Source organism: Lagopus muta, chromosome 4 (assembly GCF_023343835.1).
Source record: "Lagopus muta isolate bLagMut1 chromosome 4, bLagMut1 primary, whole genome shotgun sequence".
NCBI lineage: Eukaryota > Metazoa > Chordata > Aves > Galliformes > Phasianidae > Lagopus > Lagopus muta.
Genome location: NC_064436.1, coordinates 43159175 through 43183245, shown reverse-complemented (window position 1 = coordinate 43183245; position 24071 = coordinate 43159175). Strand labels below are relative to the sequence as shown.

The following is a 24071-nucleotide window of genomic DNA, read 5'->3' as shown; positions in this document are numbered from 1 at the left end:
GTACTCAGCTGATGAATGTTTTTTTAGGAAACGTTTGACAAGAACTTCCCTACAGAAGCATGTCAGGACTGTGAACAAAATGATGCAGACAATGGGAGTACTATGTCTACATCTTCACATTTTGAACCCTTTGCCACTGATGACCTTGGTAAGAATTGTGTGATTTACATCACAAGTATTATTCCTTCACCTGTCTCCAGAAATGACTGAAAGTAACTACTCAAGTAGTTACTTTCATGATCTAATATGTAACCACAGGTTTTAATACAGCACTTTGAGCAATTAGACACTTGATAAAAGTTTGTGTAAAAGAACATAATAGCAACTGCAGTTGTGTAAATTTCGAAACCTACAGCATTACATTTTTATTGTTGTATTCTTGTCTATCCTTTGAAAACTTTTTATTTAGATTAAAAGATGTTTTTATTCTAAATATAGGCAACACAGTGATTCACTTAGATCAAGCTTTGGCTAGGATGAGGGAATATGAGCGTATGAAAATTGAAGCTGAAAGTACCCTTGGCTCTGAGGGCTGCTCTAGTAATTTTCAGGGTGCTACTGCTGCTAAATTAGAAGGTATGCACATATATACATATTTTACTTAGTTTTAGAGAATAAGTATTCTAAATATCAAGAGTAATTTATTTGGCTGAATTGTTTTCTTCTTCCTTCATATTGAAAACAAAGTTTTGTAGGTTCTTAATGTACTTGAGTAAATATGATTCACTCTAAAAGGAAAATATATATCTTTGAAATTGATATTTCTTTAATAGTAATGTTAAATGACTTAGATGCGTATTTTTTTTTTAAATGAGGTCCCAGCACGAGTGAATGTCTTTCTGTGCCACAGTCAAGTGATGTTTCTGCTGTCCCATGTCCTCGCATAGACACTCAGCAGCTTGACCGGCAGATTAAAGCAATTATGAAAGAGGTCATTCCTTTTCTGAAGGTAAGAAGTGTTTGCAGTAGTGTGTACTAGAAAAATAGGAAGAGGAGCTGCACACTTGCATAGAATACTGTTGTTTACATTGAATTAGTAGAAAATGTGATAGCCTTTCCATGTTTTAAGACAATAAAAGTAGCTTTTAAATGTTAATGTTTTGTCTAGTGTGTTCTAAAGCAGGCATCTTTGCTTCCATTTTGTACCCATGTGGATATATTTCAGTTTTTGAAAGGCAGGACCAAAACACTGGATTTATGTTTGAACAAGTTTATAAATAAATAAAAGTTGTTACTACTTGGATATGTGGTTACCATCAAATATCTTTCAAATTTCTACTTCTGTATAAAATGGATAACTCATATCTTAGCAACAGCTGCCAATGTATACTGAGTTACAGACATTTCTGACAAGGAAATAAGGATTAAATATTCCAGTGAAGGAAATGGTAAGGCTTCTCGATTGCACAGGGCTGGTGGACTTTTGTCTTGTGAACAGAGATTTTTGTTTGTAGCTGACCCAATTGAATAGAAATATTTGGAAATGTATTTCTGAAATACTTGCTCAGGTGAATTGGTAATTTTAACTCAGCCTGTTGCACATGATGTGACTTGAGATACTTTTGAAAAACAGCTAGGTTGTTGATTTTCATCTTTTTGGTGTTTAAAATATCTTGGTATTTCAGATGATTAACTTCTTAAAGTGTTAAAAAAGCTCGTTCTGTAATACTTTTTTAGGAACACATGGATGAAGTATGTTCTTCTCAGTTACTGACATCAGTAAGACGTATGGTGTTGACTCTTACACAACAGAATGATGAAAGTAAAGAATTTGTCAAGTTCTTTCATAAGCAACTTGGCAGTATTCTTCAGGTTAGTAGTTTTCAGTTGGTATTTATGGTACCAAATTGTTTAAACAAGATTGCAAACTATTATATACTAAACTGATTTTCAGAGTTACTAACAGTATGACAAGTAGTTAGTGTTTGAAGTGTGAAAGCTTGTTTCAGAAACTGAAGATTCATTTCTTTTCGCAGGACTCCCTGGCAAAATTTGCTGGTAGAAAATTAAAAGATTGTGGGGAAGATCTTCTTGTGGAGATTTCTGAAGTATTATTTAATGAATTAGCCTTTTTTAAACTCATGCAAGACTTGGACAGTAACAGTATTTCTGTAAAGCAGAGGTGTAAACGCAAAATAGAAACTGCCGAAGAGATGCAGTCTTATGCTAAAGAGGTTTGTCTTCTTTCTTTCCTTTGCTTTTACAAATCACTTCTGTGTAGTCACAGTATTGATTGTGTAGAAACGTGAACTGTTTTCCACTTTAAGGGAGATTTCCTGTATTACAGTTACTGTCTGCCACATGTGTGTAGACTTTGATTGAAGGGAAATTGTATATGTGCACATCCAGCCATGGAATAGTATTAACATCTGTCACCAAGTAGTCAAATTAAGTATTTTAGCATATGAATATACCAATTCATCATCTCTCCATCTCTTCCTACAGCTTCCCTTGGAGTAGTATTCATACCATCTGTTTTAGCTAGCAGTTTTTAGGAACTCATTTTGAGTTATGTGAACAGTTTACAAAGGAAGCACTCAAACAGATAGTGTTAGTGTAGCATTTAATTAAATCAGTATCTCACTGTTTCTTATTTCATAGTATAGTTATGACTCACGTGTCCTTTAAGCCTTCTTTTAGAAACACAAATAAAAATCCCTCAAGTCAACAGTAGATAATGTGAGTCTGTCATGAACTATGAAGTCCAAGTAGTTTAAAGCATAGCATCAGCTAAACTTAAGTATACCTCTAGTTAGACATACTAGTACTGTATCTACCTGGAGACCTTCTTTACCTTCTTTAAGGAAGTCTATAGAAATGCTCTGAATCGAGAGGGATTTGGGTATGATTTCCTACGTTATGTGGATTGTTTCTTTGTTAGATGAAGGATTGGTTTGCCCCGTGCCATAAGAATGCACGGAGGCAACTTAGATCTGGCATTTATTTTATTCTCCTGAATTGGAATTATGGTCAGTGCTTGTGTTGCTGTTGTAAGTTCAGATTCAGTGGAGCCAGAGATGAGCCAGAACTGGCAGTCCTGGCTGTTCTGTACAGATCCACGTAAATACCTCTGTACAGTTTTTCAGAGTTTTCAGATCCAGGATCCTGACTGAGGCACATCTGCTTTTGCTCTATTTTGTGGCTGTCTTGAATCCTGCAAAGTAACTGGTTTTAGATTCAATGCTTAAAAACATAGCTGGCTGTCTTGATCAGAGCTGGCGTATTTAATTCCATAGCTTAATTATGATTTAACCACGGACTGCAGAAACAGCCTGTGTAAACATTCTTTTTCTATTATTTTTTATTTTTTAAAAAGGCCAAGCATGCTTATAATGTTTTGTGACTCTTAAATTGAGAAGATGTCCATGTAAACATCTCATAATATAGAATTCCGTGTTGCTTTCCACTGTTTTGACATAGCAGTTCTTGGTAAGACTGGCATTTCTGGCAGTCTTCCAGGAAGCCTTAGTTTGGTTCAATATTTTTCTAAGTTACTTCAGTCTAGAATTGAAGACAGTTTGTATTTCTTCTAGGCAGAAAAAGGTCTCCAGGTGGATGTTTGTTCATTTACTGAAGATATCGATGAGGACAAAGTATGTTTATGCTTCTAAACTGTATTTTATTCCTCAGATAATTTCACAGTTCACTTAGTGTTTTCTATCATACAAATCCAGTAGCTGTAAGCAATCAATTTCTTAGTGTTTATGAATTTATAAAGCATCTTGGTTTTTATCTTCTTTATGATATTTTCAGTGGTTTACTTCAATGAAGTAAATGAACTTCCTTTGTTTAATTGAATTGTCAGTATGGAAAACGACTACCAAAAAAAAAAAAAGTGCCTTCACCAGTTACTCTGTTGTATGCCTTAGTAAGCATAAATTGTATATTGTCTCCTTAGTTATTGCCAGTGTAAAGACTGATGCATTTCTCATAACATATTATCTTCTTGTCTTTCAACAAGTGCACTGAGATCAATAAAGACAGATAAGCATCCTTAATACTGCTAATTGAACTTTTGTGTAGAATGACTTTTACTTTAAAAGTGATAGTTTGAATGTCTAAAAAGAGCAAAGTTAATATTGAATGCTGTGCAACTGGAGTGATTTGTGTTACTTTCTTATTAGCTTTAGGCTAGGAGCTTTCTTTATTAGTATTCTTTTTTCTATATTATAAAACAGCTATGAAAGTTTTCTTTTAGGATTCGATCTGGGGCTGTTCCCCCTATTCTCAACTCAAAGCATTGAGAATTTAGTTATTCCTTTATTCTTTAAGTAGCAAGGACAGTGAGCTGAGATGGTTCTTAACTATTTGTAGCAACAAGCATTTTCTTTTTTTAATCTTGCAAGTAAATTTTCACCTCAAGGAGGAAGGAGTTGTTGTGCCTTATGGCACAGAGTAGTTGAGGTACTGAGTGGCCTGTATGTTCTCCAAGTTAACAAATGTTAGGAGCTGAAATATTTCCTTTTTTTCATTGTTTCAAAATTCACTTAAAGTCATTGTGTATGGGGACAGGGGTTGTATTTCAAATTTGTATCCAACCAAGGATAAGATATAGGTGATGTATGAAGTAGTGTTGAAAGCTTTCCTGTATGGGCTGCAGAATCATAGAAACACCCAACATCATCCAGTCTAACCATCCACCTATCACCAATATTTCCCACTAAACCATGTCCCTCAGTACAACATCTAAGCATTTCTTGAACACCTCTGGAGTTGGTGACTCCACCATCTCCCTGGGCAGCCTGTTCCAGTGCCTGACCACTCTTTCAGGGAAGTTTTTTCCTAACATCCAACTTGAATCTCTCCTGGCACAACTCGAGGCCATTCCCTCTAGTCCTATTGCTAGTTACATAGGAGAAGAGGCTGACCCCCACCTCACCACAGCCTCGCTTCAGGTAGTTGTAGAGAGCAAATAAGGTCTTCCCAAAGCCTTCTCTTCTCCAAACTGAATATAAGTGCATATACAGACTTGTATGGGCATAGAGTAAGTGCTTTCTTCTAGAGCTTAGAGCTTCTGTCATACTACTTTGTAAGTAAAATTGGAAATCTGTGTATCATTGTTTTTGCTTCCTTCTGTGTAAAAGATTCCGGTAAGATCTGGAGCAAAACTCCAAGCTTTACTTGAGATTTGTACAAAATTTTCTCACTCAAGATATTTAAAAAATCATTCAGCAGAGGAACTGCTGAGTAGCTGTCAAATAAATGAAAGTGAGTAGTTAGGAATATTCCTAATGTCTACTAGAGACCCTTTAGTAGCAGAGGAAAATCAGTAGAAGGTAACAATGCCAGTGTTTCTTTCTTCCTCTTTTTAATGACTGAAAGAAAAATGCTTAAGACTAGTTAATTGATATGAGCCTTTTCTGATAAGTCGGTTGCATCCCTTCTGGTGTGTCTGAAGTATGTGGTCTGTCACAGTACGATCTGATGCTGTTTCTGAAGTAGCTCTGTGATACTTGTTTCATGGCTATCTGTCCTTAAACAGTAGCTTTTAGTCAGTAGATTTTTTTTTTTTATTATTTTTGAGGAGAAAAAGAGGTTGCTCTTTAGGGCAGGAACCATGACTTAATCTTTAGATAAACACGAAATTGCACAGTGTTCCTTGTTTTCCTAGGACAAGGATGAGACTGAAATTGTCAAACCAGTACAGGGCTTAGAAACGTATGATGGTAATGAAGTTCCTGAAAGCATCAAGTCTGATGCTTCTGACCAAGAGGAAGATGAAGAAAGTGAGAGTGGCCCAGTGGCAATAAGTAAGTGTTTTCTATGGCTCATTATTCAGTGCTTTCACCACAGCTTTAACCAACTAATTTTACAACAGAATTTTTGTTAAGCACTTCTTAGTAACAGCTTCTGTCACAAATTTTCTAGACAGATCTCTTCCAGTAGAAATTCTCCAGAACTGTATTTACTAATACCTTGTTAAGAGTTAGATGTTTCAACTAGAGGAGCTTCTGCTCTTTGTAATTAGTAGATCTGAGAACAACAGCTCATGGTTTGGTTTCCCTTATATTTCCATTCTTCACAATAATTTGTTTAATAGCTAACACATTAACACAGTAGTGAGTGATTTTTTGGCAACGTGGCTTATGCAGATCGTTTGGATCTTTAAAGTGTATCATCACTATAATAATATGGAAGAATACTTTGAAATAAGAACTAGTCAGTGTGGAAAATCTCAAAATGGGTTTGGATTTGCAGCCATCTTAATCTGTCAGATGTATCAGTGAGAGTTCTTACTGAGAAAATTGAATGAGTTAGATCAGTACGTAATTACAGTATGAAGATGGTTTAATGCTTATTTACCCTTAGGTTTATCAAAAGCAGAAACACAAGCTCTCACTAATTATGGCAGCGGAGAAGATGAGAATGAAGATGAAGAAATAGAATTTGAGGAAGGACCTGTTGATGTGCAGACATCGTTACAAGCGAGCAATGAAACAGCAACTGAAAATGAACAGGTATCGCCAGGGTTGTAAACACAGAAGAAACCTAAGCCATTGCATAACTTTTCAGAAAAATATCTTCATATAAATCTTTTTTCTTTTTGCACTGATTTCGTTATTGTTTTATATGGATGTATTTCATATGTAAATACTCATAGCATATATTTGCATGTGAATACTGTGAAATATGTGCACGTTTTTAATACTAGTTAAGACAGAAACATGGAACGGGTGTTTCTAGCAAAGAAGAGTGCATTAGACAATAAACTATGATAATTGATCAGTAAAATTTGTTCTAAGTCATTTTCACCTTCCCCAATAGACTTCAAGCCAGGAAATGAATAAGTCAAAAGGCAGTGATATTTTGTCATCTGAACAACAATCTGTTAAAGGTAAGACCAGTATGAAGCTAATTGAGAGATTAACACTTCCATATGAATTTGCATACTCTGAGAATTATCTCAGACAGTGTCTGATATATGGAACTAAGAGGAAGGTGATGAAACTTGCATGAATTTACTAGGCTTTGTTGGGTTGTTGTTTTTTTTTTTTTTTTTATGGAACAGTGTCATTTAAGTAGATACGTCTGTGTTGATACAGACACAGTAAACCTTCTGAAGAGGAAGCCTGAAGTAATCTTAAGTACATAAGTGTGTTGTATTTGATGTTTGACGCTAGCATGAATTTCAGATAATTGTTGCAGCCACTGACACACAATTGTAGTTGAGTAATTTTTCTGTAGTATTTTGATGTTTGGATTTTTCTGGTGCTGGTTTTTTCTACCATTTACTAGCAGTTGAAATAAGTTTATAGTTTAAAGATTTATTCTGAGATGTACCTGATTAAGAAAAAAAATTATTTTCTGTCAAGACCATTGCAGCCAGGTTGTATGGATGTTTCTTCTAACTGTTGTTACTGCTTCCTTTCACTCTGTCTTGCTGTTGAAAATACTAGTATAGTTCACCTTCATTGCTCATTTGTAACTGTGAATCATGATTTAAGAAAAAATGTAATTTTGCATGCTCAGAATATTTTAGTGTCTCTAAACATTAAAAATAAAACTTAAAATTTTAACTTAACTGTGGCTTCAGGTGAACAAGATGCAGCTACAATGTTACCTCATTACCTCAATGTGGTGGAGAACACACCACCTTTAGCAGTGAATACTCCAGAATCGTTTATAGCAGCCAGTATGAACGCGGAAGAATCAAGCTCATCTTTACCAGAAAATGAAACACAAATGCTAGATGCAGCATGTGTAGTAAACAAGTCCTCTGCTGGAAGTTCAGAAAGCTCCATGGCTGGCAGTCCTGACACAGAGTCACCTGTGTTAGTGAATGAATACGTGAGTACATTTCAGTTGACGTGCATCTAAAAGAACTTTTTTTTTCATATTTCAGTATTATTTGTAGTTTTCAATCTTGTACATTTTAATTCTACAAATTTAATGTATGTGTTTCTGTTTGATGCACTACTTAGTGTTTAAAAATCTTTACTTTGAGTAAAAATAAAACAGCGGCACTAAATGTCACTATTTTTATTAACAGGAAGCTGGTTCTGGAAATATAAGTCAAAAATCTGATGAAGATGACTTTGTGAAGGTTGAAGACTTGCCCCTTAAACTTGCAGTCTATTCAGAGGTATTTTACTGAGTTTTGTTGGGTTATTATTTAGAAGTGCGTGCCCTAAATATCTTACTTATCAGGACAGCAAAAAGAATTAGGCAGAACTGAGTTTTGTTTTACCTGTTATAAAGGCAGATTTATTGAAGAAAATAGCATCAGAGGCCCAAACCAACAGCTTGTCTGATGAATTATTGGATGGAGGTGGGCAGCAAGATCGAGAATTAGTTGGAGATGCCCAAACTCTGAAAGAACCAGGTAAGGATTATTTTCTAAATCATCTCCACGTGTTGGGAAGACATTCTAAACACCCTTAGAGTTTATATATCTTATTATTGCTGACTAAAGATAGAAATCACTGTGGTGCCGATACTTTTTTTATCATTACACATTAGAAAACAATCTATTGGTATGAACAGATTTTGCCTTCGTTGTCCCTTATATGCATTCCTGTTAGTTTCTTTGACTAAACATCATAAAAGTTAACATTTAAATTGCATAGTGTAACTGAAGTGTTTTAAAACTTATAAATCAACGTTCACATTTCTTGTTATAAGCTTGTTTTAATATTTTACATTTTAATTGCTAGTTTCTAATTCAGTAATGCTCAATATAAGTTGTTGGCAGATTGTTCAGTGTTTTTTGTAATACAGAGGTTCTTCTGAGTTTACAGAATTGCAAAATCTCTGTTTGGGAAAAACAAAATGATTTCTGTTATAAGGAATACTGCAAATTAGAAAAACTTGATGTGTATGATGACAGTAAATATTTTCATTGTCATTTTCATGAAACAACTTCTGCAGCTACAAAAACTTTATGGTAATGTAAGTCAATTTATTTATGGTTTGATAGGATACTGATGTTGTGAAATGTCATGGTATTGTTCCAATTATCAGAGGTGAGATGACTTGTGATTTATGGATACCTGATGTAAGTCTCAGAAAAGAGTAAAATATTTGCCTAGCCAGTTTATTATTATGAAAGTTTCAGTTATGTAGAGCTGGGATAGGAAGTGGGGTGAAGAAAACAAGTAAGGGTTTGTTATAGGAATGCAGAGATAGTTACCACCACAGTGTCACAATGTTCCATGAGTCTGGTCAGCAGCAGTAGAGGGTTGGGGTGCAGATTCTCTCTCTGTTGATTGCAGGCTGAAGGGAAACACAAAAAGGGAAAAACATGCACATATTTTTGTGGAGTGTGTGTGTCTATATATACATATATATTATATACACTGTCCAGTTCTTCTTGGGTTGCCTATAGTGATGGCACACCTGATACAGGTGCAACATCCAGTGCAGGTTTATCCACGTCAGAGAAGCCAAGGCCTCCAAGCTAATCCCAATTCCTCAAACAACATAAGCTGACGAAAGCATTTCTCCACTGCAGTTGTAGTGACAGCATAGAATCTTCCAAGATAATGCGAAGAAGCATCTTTCATTTCATACACTGCCTATCACCATTTTGCTTGTCATGACTGTGCTAGCAGACGTCCATCGTCTCAATCTGGTGAATATGAATGCGGAAGCCTGATGTAGGTACAGTCTGGATAAAAACGCCGTGCCACAGAAAATCTGTAGCTAGCGACTAAGACAGTGTTTATCTGTGTAAGTGGGATATATCTGTAGCTTTTCTTTAAGTAGGTCATGATTTAAAGTACTTATGGAGAAGAGGCGAGGATAAATATTTCTTGTAAGTATCCATTATTGATCATATTCTTTATTGAGTTGAAGTGTGGTTAGGGTTCTGTATGATGCTTTGTTAGCTACTAGACAATAATGAGTATATTCTTTATTTTACAGAAACTTTTGGAGCTCAAAGTGCATGAGAATAATCTGAAGATACCTGCATATGTGAACTCTATACAAATGCATATGGAAAATCAGCACTAATTTCACAAATTCTGAAAGTGTATAAAAATGTAAAATAGTTTTTGACACGCTGCCTCTTAGAATAGTAGGCTAACTTCTGCCTGTGGCAGTTTGAACAGCTGGAACTGAATCTTCTTTTATTCAGTTTTGCTGCACTGTTCTTTTTCTGTCTTAATCTTTTTTATTGTGACTTGTTCAGTAATTTTAAAAATTTGTTCAAAATTGTAGTTTTAAATAAAGTTTGGACTTGTCTGTAAATTTGTCTTTTGGAAAAATTTCCTCAGGCTTATAAAATGGTATGAGGAGTTGTTGGAAGCTAACTGACCTAAGTGTTGGTGTGTTTATAGTTTGCTGGTCCTGTTCAGAGAAACACTGTTAGTTTTCCTGTGAGAAGAAACTCTTGTCTCACAGTTTCTCAGTCTTCTACAAGTGTGACATGTAAAAGTCTGTATCTCCTCCTTGCCTTATAGCCTAAGTATAGCTGGCCTGTAAAAATTACTCTCGTTCATGGCCTGTGGAATTAATATCTGTCAGCACATTTGTCAGAGGTGAAGTAGATACCCTGTTTTGTTGTTAATTGCAGAAAACATCTATTTTTTTATTTTACTATTTCCAGTTCTTTATTATTTTCTTTTCAGTATGAAACAGGATAAACTTGGCTGAAAATTTTAATATCCTTTCACATGTGGCACTTAAAATTGCTGTAAGTGAATACCTGTAGAATTTTTTAAGTATTTAACTTTGTGAATGGTTTTGGTTGTAAAAAGGAAGATGTATAGAAAATTACTAAAATTTACTAAAACTAAAAAGTTACCGTGTATTTAAAAAAAAATTAATAACAAAAAAAGAGTTTAAGTTGGCACCTAATACAGTCATAGCAAAGGCAGAAATAGGGTTATAGAAAAGTAGATTGAAAACTACGTCAGAATAAAAATTTTATTTGCTCTTTCATATTCCTACTTATATCAGAATTCCTAGTAAGAGGAAGTCATAAAGTTGAGCTAGAAATAGTTTATCCAGTGTATTTACTGCCAGTGTAGTGATCCAGTTCGCCATTTGTTAGGACAAGACTGTTTTCAAGGCAGTCAAGAAAGTAATGATTAGCTTAAGTTCAGAGTTTGCTTCCTTTTTGGTTAGTATTCAGTATGGCTATACTGTATGGAAGACATTTTAGTAGTAGTGAAGGTTCAATATACACAAAGTAGAATGAAGTTTGAATAAAATGAGTGTGATTCTACTGTGATTTCCCTTTTTATTATTTTTTGATTCTGAGCCTCAGCTTTTATGAATGGATTTTTAAGTGGCAGATCAGAGATAAGAGGTGATTGTAAAAGCAAAATTATACATATTAAAAGGTTTAAAGACAATTTAGTTACCATGCAGGCTTTAAAGTCACTGTGATGCTGCATGTAGAGGACAAGGAAAGTACAGTCACATAGCAAGCTAGTGAAAATGAAACAAAATGAAAGCTTTTAATCACTAAACGAACACCAGAATCGGTAAACCTAAAAAAGGACATAATCTTATTTTGGCAAAATATTGTTTACACATTAAATGTTAAGCTCAGGAAACATCATAGGACAAACCATTCCAAGGTGAGCATTCAATAATGCTATATATGAATAATGCATTTTGATGGATTTGCCCTGTTCTGGTGATGAAATTTTGAGCAAAACCCGTGATTGGATTCTGTGAAGATTATCAACGCTTACTGAGACGAAGGGGTAGTACGGGTGGGCCACTGGCTTTGCTTTGATGAGGGATCAAATTGCAATTGAGAAAGTGTGCATAAAATCCATTGTGACTTTAGAAAATGAGGCAATGCTTGGCAGCATTAGATAAAATTGCAATTACAATCGATGTTGAAGCAGAAAATTATCCTGCAGGAAGGGTGGTCAACTATAATAGATGTCAAAACTGAGGGATGTCTAGATGTACAGATGGATTGGTTAAATATAATTTTGAATGAGAAAAGATAAAGAGTAGTGCTTACCGTAAATACATTCAGCACTAACAGTGTATGCTCATAGAGAAGGAACACAGATCTCCTTGTCACACCAGCAGGAATGATACCACTGCTGCAGGTGGGCATAGCAGGGAACAATCTTTCATGGTGTTAAAAATAAAAGACCTTGTACTCAGGATAGCTCCTTGTAGGCAGTCTTGCTCTAACAGCTTCAGAAGCAATAAAAAAAGCTGATAGTGCACAGTGTAGGTGAAGCCTTTAGCTGCAACTTCAGGATTGAATGTTCTGTTTCAAAATCCATGGAAGAAAATGAGGAATTGTTTTTAATCCTGAAAATAAAGTTGATAATAGTGATAAGCATCAGGAAGATGACGTGTTGAGGGGAAGAAAATGGCAATAGTAACCAACCATAAAAAAATATTAGTGAAAAGTTCTTCTCTTTATTGTATGCTGATTAGAGATGTGAGAGTGACTTCTTCTGTATAGCTTTGCCTGAGTCAATTGTATTATCGTGTTTGCTCTGTGAGTTGTAATCGCTTAAGGAAATCTTGATTACAAAATCTTAATTTGAAGTACAAAGTATTCCATAGCAGACTTCTACATAGAGGCAGCATTTTTTGTCTTAGGTTTTGCTAGTAATGTGATAGGGTTGAGGTTTTAAGGGTTTTTTGTTGTTGATTAAAGTAGCCTAATAAGAATTGAAACTGCCCTTGTAATTGTGTTCCAGTTCAGAGCACTAGTACTGTAATGCATAGGCTGTACCTCAGGCTAACTGCCCCAGTTAATGAGACACATGAGACAGGAGAAAGAATTGACACTCACTGTTTTCAAACAAGAAACTCTTGTCATAGAGTAACTCATCCACTATTGAAAGTTTTCTTCAATAGTGGATGAGTTACTCTGTTACAAGTGAAGCCTCTGCCATTCTTCTACCTCTGACACTGTAAGTTAAATTCTCTTCATACTAATCCATCTACTTTTGATATTCCTTTGTTCACACTTTCTCTCTTCACAGAATCCTAGAATAAACGAGGTTAGAAGGTATCTTTGGAGATGAATTTGTCCAACCCTTTTGCTTAAGCAGGGCCACCTGGAGCCTCTTGCGCAGGACCTCATGCAGCCAACTTTGAAATCTACAACCCAGGAGACATTACAACCTATAGGGAACCAGCACTCAGTCATCATCTGAGTGAGGAAGCATTTCCTGATGTTCAAACAGGTTCCTCTCTTGGAAGTTTGTACTCTCATATTCTACTTTAACTATTCCTTGCTAAAATAGTATATTTGCCAAAGAAATTAAGCTGTATCTTATACTCTGATACCAATGCTTCTACTCTTATGTAGTACCAGTCAAATAGAATGTCTTTCTTTCCAGTAGTATTAGAAAGAATCTCACTTAAAATGGGTGCAGAAGAGTACGAATGGAAATTTCAGCTTGATAAACTGCTTGCATAGCAATCTGGACCAAATGAATATTACAATACATTATCTATTTTAGGCATCTTGAGGGGAAAAAAAAAGTGTGAAAGGCAACTGTTGGGGCTAAATGGCTGTCTTGCAGCTCATGCCTGCTGTACAGCCTTCTGTAAGGAAATAACATTGAAATGGGAACAGACATTTTTTGAAACTGTTTCCAATTCTGAATTTCATTGTGCTGTTATCCCCTTAGGAATAGCTGTATGGAACAATAAGTGAAAAGCATTTTTAGGGTTTTTTTTTTCATTTTGTAACTTTTAAGATGAAAGTTAACATACAGAACTGATTTTTCTTCTATTGCTAACAAAATTTAGTAGCACTCTTTGAACTGAGGGATATTACTACTGCATAGAGAATGGCTTGCAAGCCAATATTTAGGAGAATGTACTGATACAGAGTGAAACCAAACCCTATTAGAATTTGATTCACTTCTGCAAATTCTAGGAGGAAGGTACTGTACAATCAATAGGTGTACAGAAATTAGGTTAAGTAGGATTACCACAGTGGTAAGATAATAAATGAAAAATGCTCACTAATGTTGTAGGCTCACAATAAACTCCATGAGGAGCAATCTCCAGAAAGAGATCCTTCCTCAGTGGCAGTCAGCACTTAAATGAGATCTAAGAAAGATGGAGCCAGACTCCACACCTTCCATCATGCAGGTGAATTGCCTTCACCTGTGCTCCCGCAGCTGACTCATTGCTTGCCACAGGTGGTCAGTCAGAAGTTCAGGCTGTGGTCAATTGTTCCCATACAGGTACAATGACTGATTTTTTTTTTTTTTTTAAATAGATTACGACAATGCTTTTGAAACTTTATTTTAATCAGATCACAATATTCAGTTGCATTTTGGAATTATTTATGCTCCAAAATTACTGATTAAAGCATTCACAAAAAGTCTAAGCACTAAAACAACAGAAAACCCATAGTAACTTTGGGCTCTTTTTCTGCAGTGCTAGTGTTTTGAACTGTAGCTACCTCCTACAGGTGATATTTCTTGCTAACAAAAGGCATTCAAACAATGCATAATTCATCTGTTATGAATTTAAGATCCTGAGTTAAATGATCAAGCTAACTTTGTCTTAATCCAAAAGAAAACTTTACCCATTCTATACATTCTATGTATATTCAGTGCAATAGTATTTACTCAAACACAGACTGGAACATTTCTTGTACAACTTTTATATAAGCTTCTCTCTCTTCATTTGTCATGAGAGATACAAGCTCTGGATTTTCACTAATTTCACCATATGAGTAAGGCTGAGCAGCTACCATTAAAATAGGATCTAGTGCTTCTTGCTCTTCCTCTTGTTCAAACTGGCTGCCTGCTAATTTTGTTATTGAGTGTTTGGCATTTTCAGACTCACTGTCACTGCCTGATTCAGATAACTTGCTTTTGACAGCAGGAGCATAGTCAGTGCTGGACAATGACTTCATGGATTCATGGATGAGAAGAGTCTTGATGATTTCATTCTCGCTGACAGTTTCTTTAACAGTTTCTTCGGCTTCTTCAGAAGCATTTGTTCCTAACACACAATACGTTAGAGCTATGAATACTTTTAGTTACCAGATACTAGGTAAATGAAATATTTTTTCCTACTTTGTTTAGCATTCTCTAAAATGCAGGCATTTTGAAGAACTTTCTGCTTAGAAGTAATACCAGTGGTGCCTGGCTAGAGTGAGAACATTTCAGGACATGGTACTTAACTTCTGGCTTTAGGATTATTATCTAAGCCACTCTAAAGAATAGTTTTCAGAAACTAAGTTTTGATAGTCACTAGACCAGAATTGGAGGGCTATTGTATATTATGAACCAATTTCACATCATTTTCTAGGAAAACTACATTTAATTGTAGTAAAGCTGCTGAACTATTTGTCAGTGCTCAAAACTTACCAGCATTATTGATGGTAGCTGTTGTTGCTCCTTCTACAGTGCTCTCTGACATCCAGATAGGTTGCTCTTTAGTTGCTTTTTCTTTCTTTTTCTTCTTGCACTCAGAATCTTGGACATCAATAATTAAGTTTTGACTATATGTATTGCCAAAAGAGGAATTTTTGGTGGCCCATTTTTCAGGTCTACTGCAGGGTTCCGGCGTGCTTGAACATACCTTCTGGTCAAAGCTAAATGAAATGTTATCCATTTTGGACTGATGAAATACAAGCAAGACCCTCACTTCCCATTCAAACCACCACCACCAACAACAACAAAAAAACAATAAAAAAAACCCCACCAAGAATGAAGCTTATTAGTTGCCTAGCTTTAACAGGTTCTCTCTAGTTTTAAATAATTTTCATTGCCCCCTACCTCATAATAGAGGCAAGTGATTCCGAACCACTGATTTTTTTGCATGATTTCTGTAGTAATGCATTTCTAGATAAAGGATACCCATAGAGTAACATTACTTTATCACGGAAAAGGCTGTAAACTGTATTCACCAAAGGAGAAGTCTAGAATATAACTCCTTAAATAATGTAACAAAAAATAAAGCTGTAAATTTATAACAATTTAGATGCCGAAGATAATAACTGGTTTCTTCATTAAGGAGTTTCCCATTATGTACAGTCAAATAAAGCAGGCCTTTAGATTAGGTATTTCAAAGATGGTACAACTGGAAAGTTGTTGGAGAGGCTGTATTATTAGGAGATAGGAGAGTTATACTTATACCTTTCTGATATGCCTGGGATTGCTGTTGGCTGAGGTTCCAACAAGTCATATGGCAGAACAGTATCTTCTGTCTCACGCAGTAGCATGAAGATAGGTTCCATCTGCTCATTGAATTTTGCTAGCAAGGTTCGAGCATCTCGCTTAGGCAGTGCTGAGGCATCTTCCTCTACTTCAGTATTGCAGTAAGTACAACGGAAAGTCTCTGCAACGTTATCAAAATTGAGAAAAATCTCATGTTCATAGAATACAAAAGATAAGCAGTAACTTGTTGAGAAGTCCTACCTGGACAGTTTCCAAAATACTCTAAACTTTACTAGAGTTTTTGCATTTGTTCATTTCATCCAAAGGAATTCAAATTCTAGCTTTTTTTTAGGGGGGAAGGGGGGGGTGGTGTGTGGAGGCATATGGGAGGGGGAGGAGAAAGACTGTATTCTCATGGTAGTTGTACAAGAAAGAAGTACCCATACTGGGGGGAAAACTTAGGTTGGTTAGACTTGCAGTAGCATTAGATACTAAGGTGTTATTTTTCCTTCTTTTATGATCTTTTTCTAACTTCACAAACATATGAAAAGACATTTGCAAGCATGAAGAGCATCTGCTGGTTTTAGTTTGAAGTTTCACAGTTCAAAAAAGACTTCATTAAAACATATACTAAGTCCTACATTTGTGTCTAAATGAAATAATCACCAGCCTTCATTTTTGCATTTCAGTAGCACATCAGTGTCTCTAGGATGAGAACAAAGCGATAATTTGCCAAATGACAGCATGCTAACTTCACCTTTGAAATTTCAAGTTAATCACTGTAAAGTATGGGTCATTCTCACGGCTTTGGCATCCTTTCAAGGTGCCATGACCCACATGTTAGCATCATAGCTGCATTTAGAGTAATATATTGCAATAGAATTCCATTTTACCTCCTTTTGAACAAGTGCTCTCTAGTTATTTTGATTTTAAGGAGGAGAAACCCCGGACACTGATGCCATTTCTGCTATGGATGTGTCATGTTGCCCTGTGAGGAGCCTGAACTTCTCTGTTTCCAGTGCAGGACTGAAAGAATGCCTCTCCTCTGCTGACAGTCTTTGTTGTGGTTATTACAGTTGGTGGCTGCAAACTGCTTTATCCATCTTTATCCATCCAACTCTTCCATCAGAAACATCAAAGACACAAAGATTAACTTAAATTCAGAGTAGAGTAACATAAATATGTATTCATTTCCATATGAGAAAATGCAACTAAAGACAGATGAGTAGTCTTAACCCAGGTAGAGTGTCTAATTCCTAGCAAGGTGAAGCCTAAATCTGGTTCCCAACTCTGGCTCTTACACTCAATATTATTTTCTCTCGTTGGGCCTATTCTACAAAGAGCTTTTCCTTTTACCCTCATTTCCCAGCTTTTTTTCCTGTCCTCAGCTCTTTTCCCATCAGCAAACAAGAAGTAAATCCTAACAAATACACCTTCCTTGCAAAGCTCCCAAAAGAGCCAATTTAATGTTATCACAGTTATTCTTCAAGATAAAAACCAAATAAACAATTAAACACACCTGTAAATACATCAAAGAGTTGATTGACCTCCAGGTCTGTGTATGTGCTAGAACAAGATGGACATTTAAAGGAGGACCTGGTAGTTGAATCCCGCTCATCTGCTTCTATCTTCCGCCGCACGTGGTCCAGTTTATACTTTATCACATCCACCAGCACCTTATAATTGATGTAATAGTAGTTGTGTCTTGTGCTCTTCCCATTAGGCCCTGTTTCAACTCGCATACGCAGCTTCACAAACTTGTCTGCCTTGAGTGTGTTGAGAACAGTGCGCAGCTGTTTGCGTTCGTACTTGAGCAGCTGTAACAAGTCATCCTCTTTCACACAGGGGTAGCGGGTCAGTACATCCACGGCCAGGGAGTACTCTACTCCATAGAAACCCCTCACTATGTACTTGGCCAGGCGCTTTAGGGCTGCTGGGACTTCTGTGGTAACGTTTTGCTCTTCCATCATGAGTTGTACCGCTGTCAGAGAAAGAAGTGTTGCACAGCAAGTTATGGTAAGCCTTTTTGTTCACTGTCATTTGCTCTTCTGCAAGTCTTCACTGAATAAATTAATATAAAATCCTTAATCTGCACCTATGGATGGGGTGGTACCAATAGACAAAGATCAGGTATTCAGGTACAGCAGTTACAACTGTAGTATTCATAGGTTCTGTGAGTTTTTACACAAGAGGACATCTAGAAAAATAGGTACAGAAGACAGTATTTTCATGTCTAGGCATGCCTGAAGTACTCATTTTCACTCATAGCCAGCCATAAAAATTACAGCTCAGGATGCAAGCCAAGTGGAAAAATCTATAGTTTAATTCATAACAACATAAAATAGATGTGGTTCTACCTCCCTGTGTGACAAAGCTGCAATGGATATTTGAGTACTTTAGTGTGCTGCTTATTATGTTGTTGGTTTTTTTTGTTTGTTTGTTTTTTCCCTTGCTGGTTGTGAGGGTCATGCAAAGGCCTAGAAAATGATGTTCCATCTTGCCTGGCACTGCCCTCATGCAGCATAGTGTTAGGACTAAGCCTACTAGATCCAGTGCATCAGAAGGTGGGTGGGGGTGGGACAGCACATTATGGCATGTAGTAAGTTGCCAGCACTTGCATTGACATCCGCTGCTGAGGGGCACCTTGCTCAATCACAGGTGATTGTGCATCACTACATAGAGCTTGCAGTTACTCTTCAACAGAAATCATAGTTAAAAACAAAAGCTATAATTAAATTTACTTCTCATAGGGAAAGCACTGTCTTGTCACTAAATTAAGTATAATTCTGGTGGTCTAAGGCTAGAAACCCAGAAAGAAATGGCACTACCCTGACCTAAATCTCCCACAGGAAGAACAGGAAGCACTGCATTAGGCTGTTCAGGGAGGAGACTGAATATCTGGGCTTCGACAGGCCTGAGGACCCTGACCTGGCTTTATGGTTTAACGAAACATGAGTAGAGGTTGGACCAGATGGTCTCCAGAGGTCTCATCCAACTTAAATTATTTTGGTGTTCTCCAGAAGAATTAAGCTGAATCCTAGTAAGGAAACTAAGGTCAGTTCCACCAATGGTCCACAGACTGTAGGAACAGTGTTTCTAAGATTTTTCATGAAAACCTCAAGGAAGGAACAACTTTTTGTTTTTTTCCTCCTCTCTAGTTCTATTTTCCCTTCTTCTTTGTCCTCATCCTCTGAAAAGTTTCAGCCAAACCATCCATCTGACTCAATGTAGCTGATAGGACTGGACAGATAAGCCCTTTCCCAGATAGGAAAGCACAGGTCCTTGAACTTTTGTTGAACTGAGTCTCCCAGAACTAAATCCAATTCTAGCTGCCAGTCAAGCCTTAACATAACACCATCTTTGTACATGTGTGCAGGTGTCTGCGCTGGGGCAGGAATAGCCTCTAGCCAAGTACCTGGACTGTAATTCCATCTCCACTCCTATCCTTGGAAAACTCAAATCACTGCTTCATTTATACAGGCCTGAGTACAGCACCTGTCCACAAGCCACTCGATCAGCTGCACACAGCTGGCAATTTCCATTTCACCACCTGCAGCAAGGTCTCTTTGCTCTTACAGCTGAGTAGGCTTTCTTGTTTTCCTTTTGAAGTCAGGATAAATGTATGCAGAAGAAATAATCTTCGTATAAAGTATAGCTGAGAAGCTGCAAACAGCACAGAAGTGGCTAGAGTACCAGACAGCTTAGATTTGCTGATTTGCTGGACTCCCACGTCTGCTCTCTGGTAATAAAACTCCTCAAGTGCTTGAGCAGAAAATGATTTCTGGAGTACAGAAGAACAGATTTTTTTCCACTAAAGAATATGCTAACTTATGCTGATGATTTATCTCTCTCTCTTTCTGACCTCAGATTTGGAATTTGTTTCTGTGCAGTGGCTTCTATTCAACAGGATGGAGGGACAGTGTCCCAACATCAACTTCAAAGATCAGGAATGTGACTTTGAGCATCCTCAGGTTCTGGAGAGCACTGAGCCTTGTCCTTGCTGGCTAACCCACTGACAGGAGACACTGGGACCTTCACTATGCTCCCTACAGAAAGGGGTCATCAGGTATTTTTGTAATAAGGACCAGCCACAACAAAGAGTGGAAGTGCAGCCTCAGCAACTGATTGGGATCTGGTACCACTCCTACCGTGCCCTGCAGAGGCATTAGTGTGGGCTAGTATCTCAGAACAGGCTAAGATACACTCTGTGTGGATTATTTATTTTAAAAATGCCAATTAGACTGTGTTGCTTTAAAAGATTAACAAAACCACATTATCTACTCCTTGACTAATGTGGGGCAGAACCATGACACTTCTTTTACAAGCAGGTCTCACAACAGTTTTTTCTGACCTAAAGTCAAATATATATACATATTTTTAAAAAAATATTTAAAAATATTTAATAATATATAAAATAATAAAAATATATAAAATATATTAAATAAAATATATAATTTCCAAAGGAACAGGATAAGGCGATAACCTCATTAGAGAATATGTTGGACCTAAGCTGTAAACCTGGGGTTTGCTGGCCTATGAATTCTTATGATTCCTCATCCCAGACCTGCATTATGTACTTGCAGAGATTTGAATTGCACCGAAGTGTTTCCAAACACCTTAATGTTAATAACACTTCAAGTCCAGATTCTTACAACCACAAAAACTATTAAAAAAAAAATGAAAAGGAAAAAAGCCACCATTTCCAACACTCCCAACACCAAACCAGCCAAGCCAAAAAAACTCAGTACTTCCACAACAACAGCCATTGTCCATCACCTGTAATATAAATACTGTGAATATATTCTGCAAAAATACTGATAAGAAAACACCACCACCACCAACCACCACGTACACATAGTATCAATTTGCAGTAGAAGTACAGGTATTCAAGCTTTTTTTTTTTTTGGTTTTCAAACATAGAAAGCAATGGCTTTCTTTTTACAAGAATAGCTGAATTTCCACAGAATAAATAGCAGGCATGGAAAATATAAACACAGCATTCTTTCCATCTCTTTGCTACATCTGAGGTGATGTTCTCCAGTCCCCATTGATAAACTTCCTCATCTTCCAATTGCCTAGAGGCTCACAGTTCAGAAGAAACTTCTGGTTAAGAGCTGTTGTCTGCAGGCAGCAGATCTCCATTAAGAAGAAACTGAGATGACCCTTATCAAGGAAAGGAGAAGAAAGCGGAGCAGCTTTGCTGCAGAGACAGAAGGGCTTCAAGCAGGAATCTGCTCCAGAGCTGAGCTGCAGTCACACTCCAATAAGAGACAGGTATTTTGCTACTTGTATGGATCATTGGGAAGTAGTTTTTTTCAGTTGGTAGCACATATTGACAGATACCTTTGAAATCATGGCCTAATTTCTACTGTTAAGTGCTTTTGAAGCACTTTTATGAGGGTGGGATCTATTTTTTTTTGACCTCTGTTATTTTAGATGCTGGAGCAGCTCTTCAGTTTGTGATTTACTTGGAGCTATTATAGCTTCAGAAGAGAAAATACACCGCTTTGTTTTTGTCATAAGCAAGAATAGGAACTATCTTTCAGACCATCCTTTGTTTTGGGAAACCTGCACAGAATTGCTTACTGTATTAACAAGCAGCTATCAAAAGTAGCATTTCAAGTTTACAGACATCACATAGAGCAGGTTGTACAAGGCTGATCTACAGCCACTTGCTTAGTTAACCTTCTATTTGAAACTGTCTGAGCAGATAAGCTACACGCTTTAATTTTTTTTTAATTAGACTTTTACTTCAAAAGCTCTAAAGGAGAAAAATTTATTAAAGTAGTCTTTTGTTAAAATTAATATAATCACATTATTTGTAACTAAGTTAAAAACTTTCATCATTACCTCCATTATATATGCAGAAATCTCCAGACTGCTGCTATACAACAATCACCCATTTCCTAAGAGCTCAAAGTAACTGCAAAACGAGCTTAAGTATTTCCCAGCTTTGTCCTACACCCATCTGTGATCAGCCTCAATTATCACCCAGGTGGAGCTAGAGTCCCCAGATCACATTTCATTAGGAACTGAATGAATTCACTCTGGTACACGTTGCATCACGATATAGTTACAAATCTGATTGCTCAATACTACATACCTACAACAGATCAGGACCAAAATTTTAATCTGTGTTTTCATTAGCATGACTTTACAAGACTACAGGTAACATGATAATTAACTCATTTTTTTGTTGCAAAACAAAAACATAGCCTGGGTAATTTACATAATTTGTGTTTAGGAGCTTTCATTGAAAATATTCAGAAAAAAATAGCATACATATATTTAGTTTTTGTGTTTTTGGCATGTTTTATTTTAGGTGGTTTCTGTCTTCAAAGGAAATGAAAAATATTTTTTCACTGTATTTTTTCTCAGAAGATAAAGTTATACTTTTATTTCCTTCTATGGGTGAGAAAACCACGTTTAAAACAAACACTATACTAAGGCTGCCAGACACTCTTAGGACTGTAATCATCAATTTGATCTCCAGTCTGTCCATCATGTATGTGTGCAGTGGAGGTTGGAACCTTGTGGTAATTAATGTGTGGTATTGTGTGTTAAATTTAAAATGTTGCACATAACAGTTGAGCAGGTATATATTTTTTCATACTGTGCTTCTTGAGCACACTCCTTTGCTATGATGTTCCATTAGAACATGCAGAGGTGCAAGACTGCATGCTAGTACTTGTGTTTTGTCTGTGGGAAAGGTTTAGAATGAGTAATCCCTGTGGGTTTCCTTGCTAAGTGTTTTCAACAGGGAAAGTGCTCTGTAACCTCAGGGATTCATTCATGTGGCTGTCCTCAGCCTGCGTGTGGTGTGGAAACATGGCACGAAGACATAAAACAGCTTTCTAAATTCAGCAGTGCCATGGTTTAGCTGGGAGTACTGCTCTCAGAAACAGGAAATCACAAGCACCTGGGCATGCTGTAGCTGATAAGGATGGCTTGCTGAGTAAGGACATCAGCCTGCATGTAGTAGAGGTAAGTGTACACAGCAGGGGTACTGCTCAGCCCTGTGCCTGCATGGGTGGCGGTGTTCTGTGTGGGCTTTTGCTATATCCCCTGTTGCATGCACACTCAGAGAAGAAGCAAACATTGTAAGTAAGGTAGTAATAAAAAAATGTGGTTTGAGTGTTTCTGAGTGCCTGTAGTTCTGGCACTGAGGACCGTGGGAAGCAGGATTTGAGCTATTAAGTTGTTGTGCAACAAAGACATTACTGAAAGCAGGAGCTTGAGACACAGGTAGGCAAAGTTGTTTGGTTTTGTTTTAGGCCTTTTTGAACAGTGATGATGTTTGTGTAGAGTGGCTCTGGCATTGTGCTGTGCTTGGGGCTACTTGAGGAAGACAAGGCAGGTTGTCAGTTGAGCAGTCTGAAATGGGAGAAATAAAGAGCATAATCAGAAGTTGAATGAGAAAAGTAAAGGGTTGCTGCTCTGTGGAGCAGGATCCCCGTGGAGTAAATGCAGTGTGTTTTCCCTGTGGTTGGTGCACCTGGCCTTGCAGGAGGTTGTGATGTGTACCTTGGGCAAACATGAGCTTTGCAGGCTGCTTTTCTGTCTTCTCCTGGCCCACCACCTGCTATTCTGCCTTCCTTCAGTGTTCTGCTTCATTCTAAGTCCTTCATGACAGCTGGTGCCTGACACTCCCTTAGTTTATAAAACAAAATCTCTAGCCTGTACCTTCAAGTGCTGTGAAATGACAAAACACCAGAAAGATGCTAACAGACCATATATAACATGCTACCCTGTGCACACGGTTGTTAATTGCACCATTGCCTCTCTCTTTCCTTGCTGTCCCATAAGTCTCTGCTTAGACAACACACCAGGTGTTAATGTTTAACCGTGTGTTTGTGAACCAAGCAAACCCTGCCTTGAGATGGTTCTTTTTCTTAATGTGCTGGTTTTCTTAATGTGCTCTCCCCTTATTACTGAATTATTGAATCCACAGTCCCTGAAGGCGTGCTGGTATCAAACTAAATCAGCTTTTGATTCTTCTCAGAGTAACGT

General features: G+C 37.0%; 2 protein-coding genes across 18 annotated transcripts in view; one reads left to right on the top strand and one right to left on the bottom strand.

The window, feature by feature from the left end:
* Positions 1–11170, top strand: part of PCM1 (pericentriolar material 1) — a 39097-nt gene extending 27927 nt beyond the window's left edge. For 11 of the 16 annotated variants that reach the window (XM_048943062.1, XM_048943059.1, XM_048943061.1 and 8 more), the window contains 13 exons: positions 28–148; positions 439–576; positions 816–949; positions 1678–1812; positions 1977–2174; positions 3534–3593; positions 5612–5750; positions 6310–6458; positions 6766–6835; positions 7535–7788; positions 7991–8083; positions 8200–8323; positions 8739–9858. In XM_048943062.1, coding sequence (XP_048799019.1) covers positions 28–148; positions 439–576; positions 816–949; positions 1678–1812; positions 1977–2174; positions 3534–3593; positions 5612–5750; positions 6310–6458; positions 6766–6835; positions 7535–7788; positions 7991–8083; positions 8200–8323; positions 8739–8773 — 1650 coding nt within the window. In that variant the 3' untranslated portion in view covers positions 8774–9858. The other 5 variants (XM_048943058.1, XM_048943064.1, XM_048943071.1 and 2 more) reach the window with 5 other exon arrangements.
* Positions 11171–14177: 3007 nt separating this feature from the next.
* LOC125692503 (general transcription factor IIE subunit 1-like) lies at positions 14178–22714 on the bottom strand. 2 transcript variants are annotated; one of them, XM_048943092.1, is made up of 5 exons: positions 21912–22714; positions 17581–18042; positions 16041–16242; positions 15270–15496; positions 14178–14922 (listed from the first exon to the last, which is right to left on the bottom strand). In XM_048943092.1, exons 2-5 carry the CDS (start codon positions 18029–18031, stop codon positions 14519–14521), a joined length of 1284 nt encoding a protein of 427 aa, XP_048799049.1. In that variant the 5' UTR covers positions 18032–18042; positions 21912–22714; the 3' UTR covers positions 14178–14518. The 2 variants fall into 2 exon arrangements, with proteins under 2 accessions (XP_048799049.1, XP_048799050.1); XM_048943093.1 differs by having other exon boundaries at positions 14178–14901; positions 21912–22708.
* Between the last annotated feature and the right edge of the window lie 1357 nt (positions 22715–24071).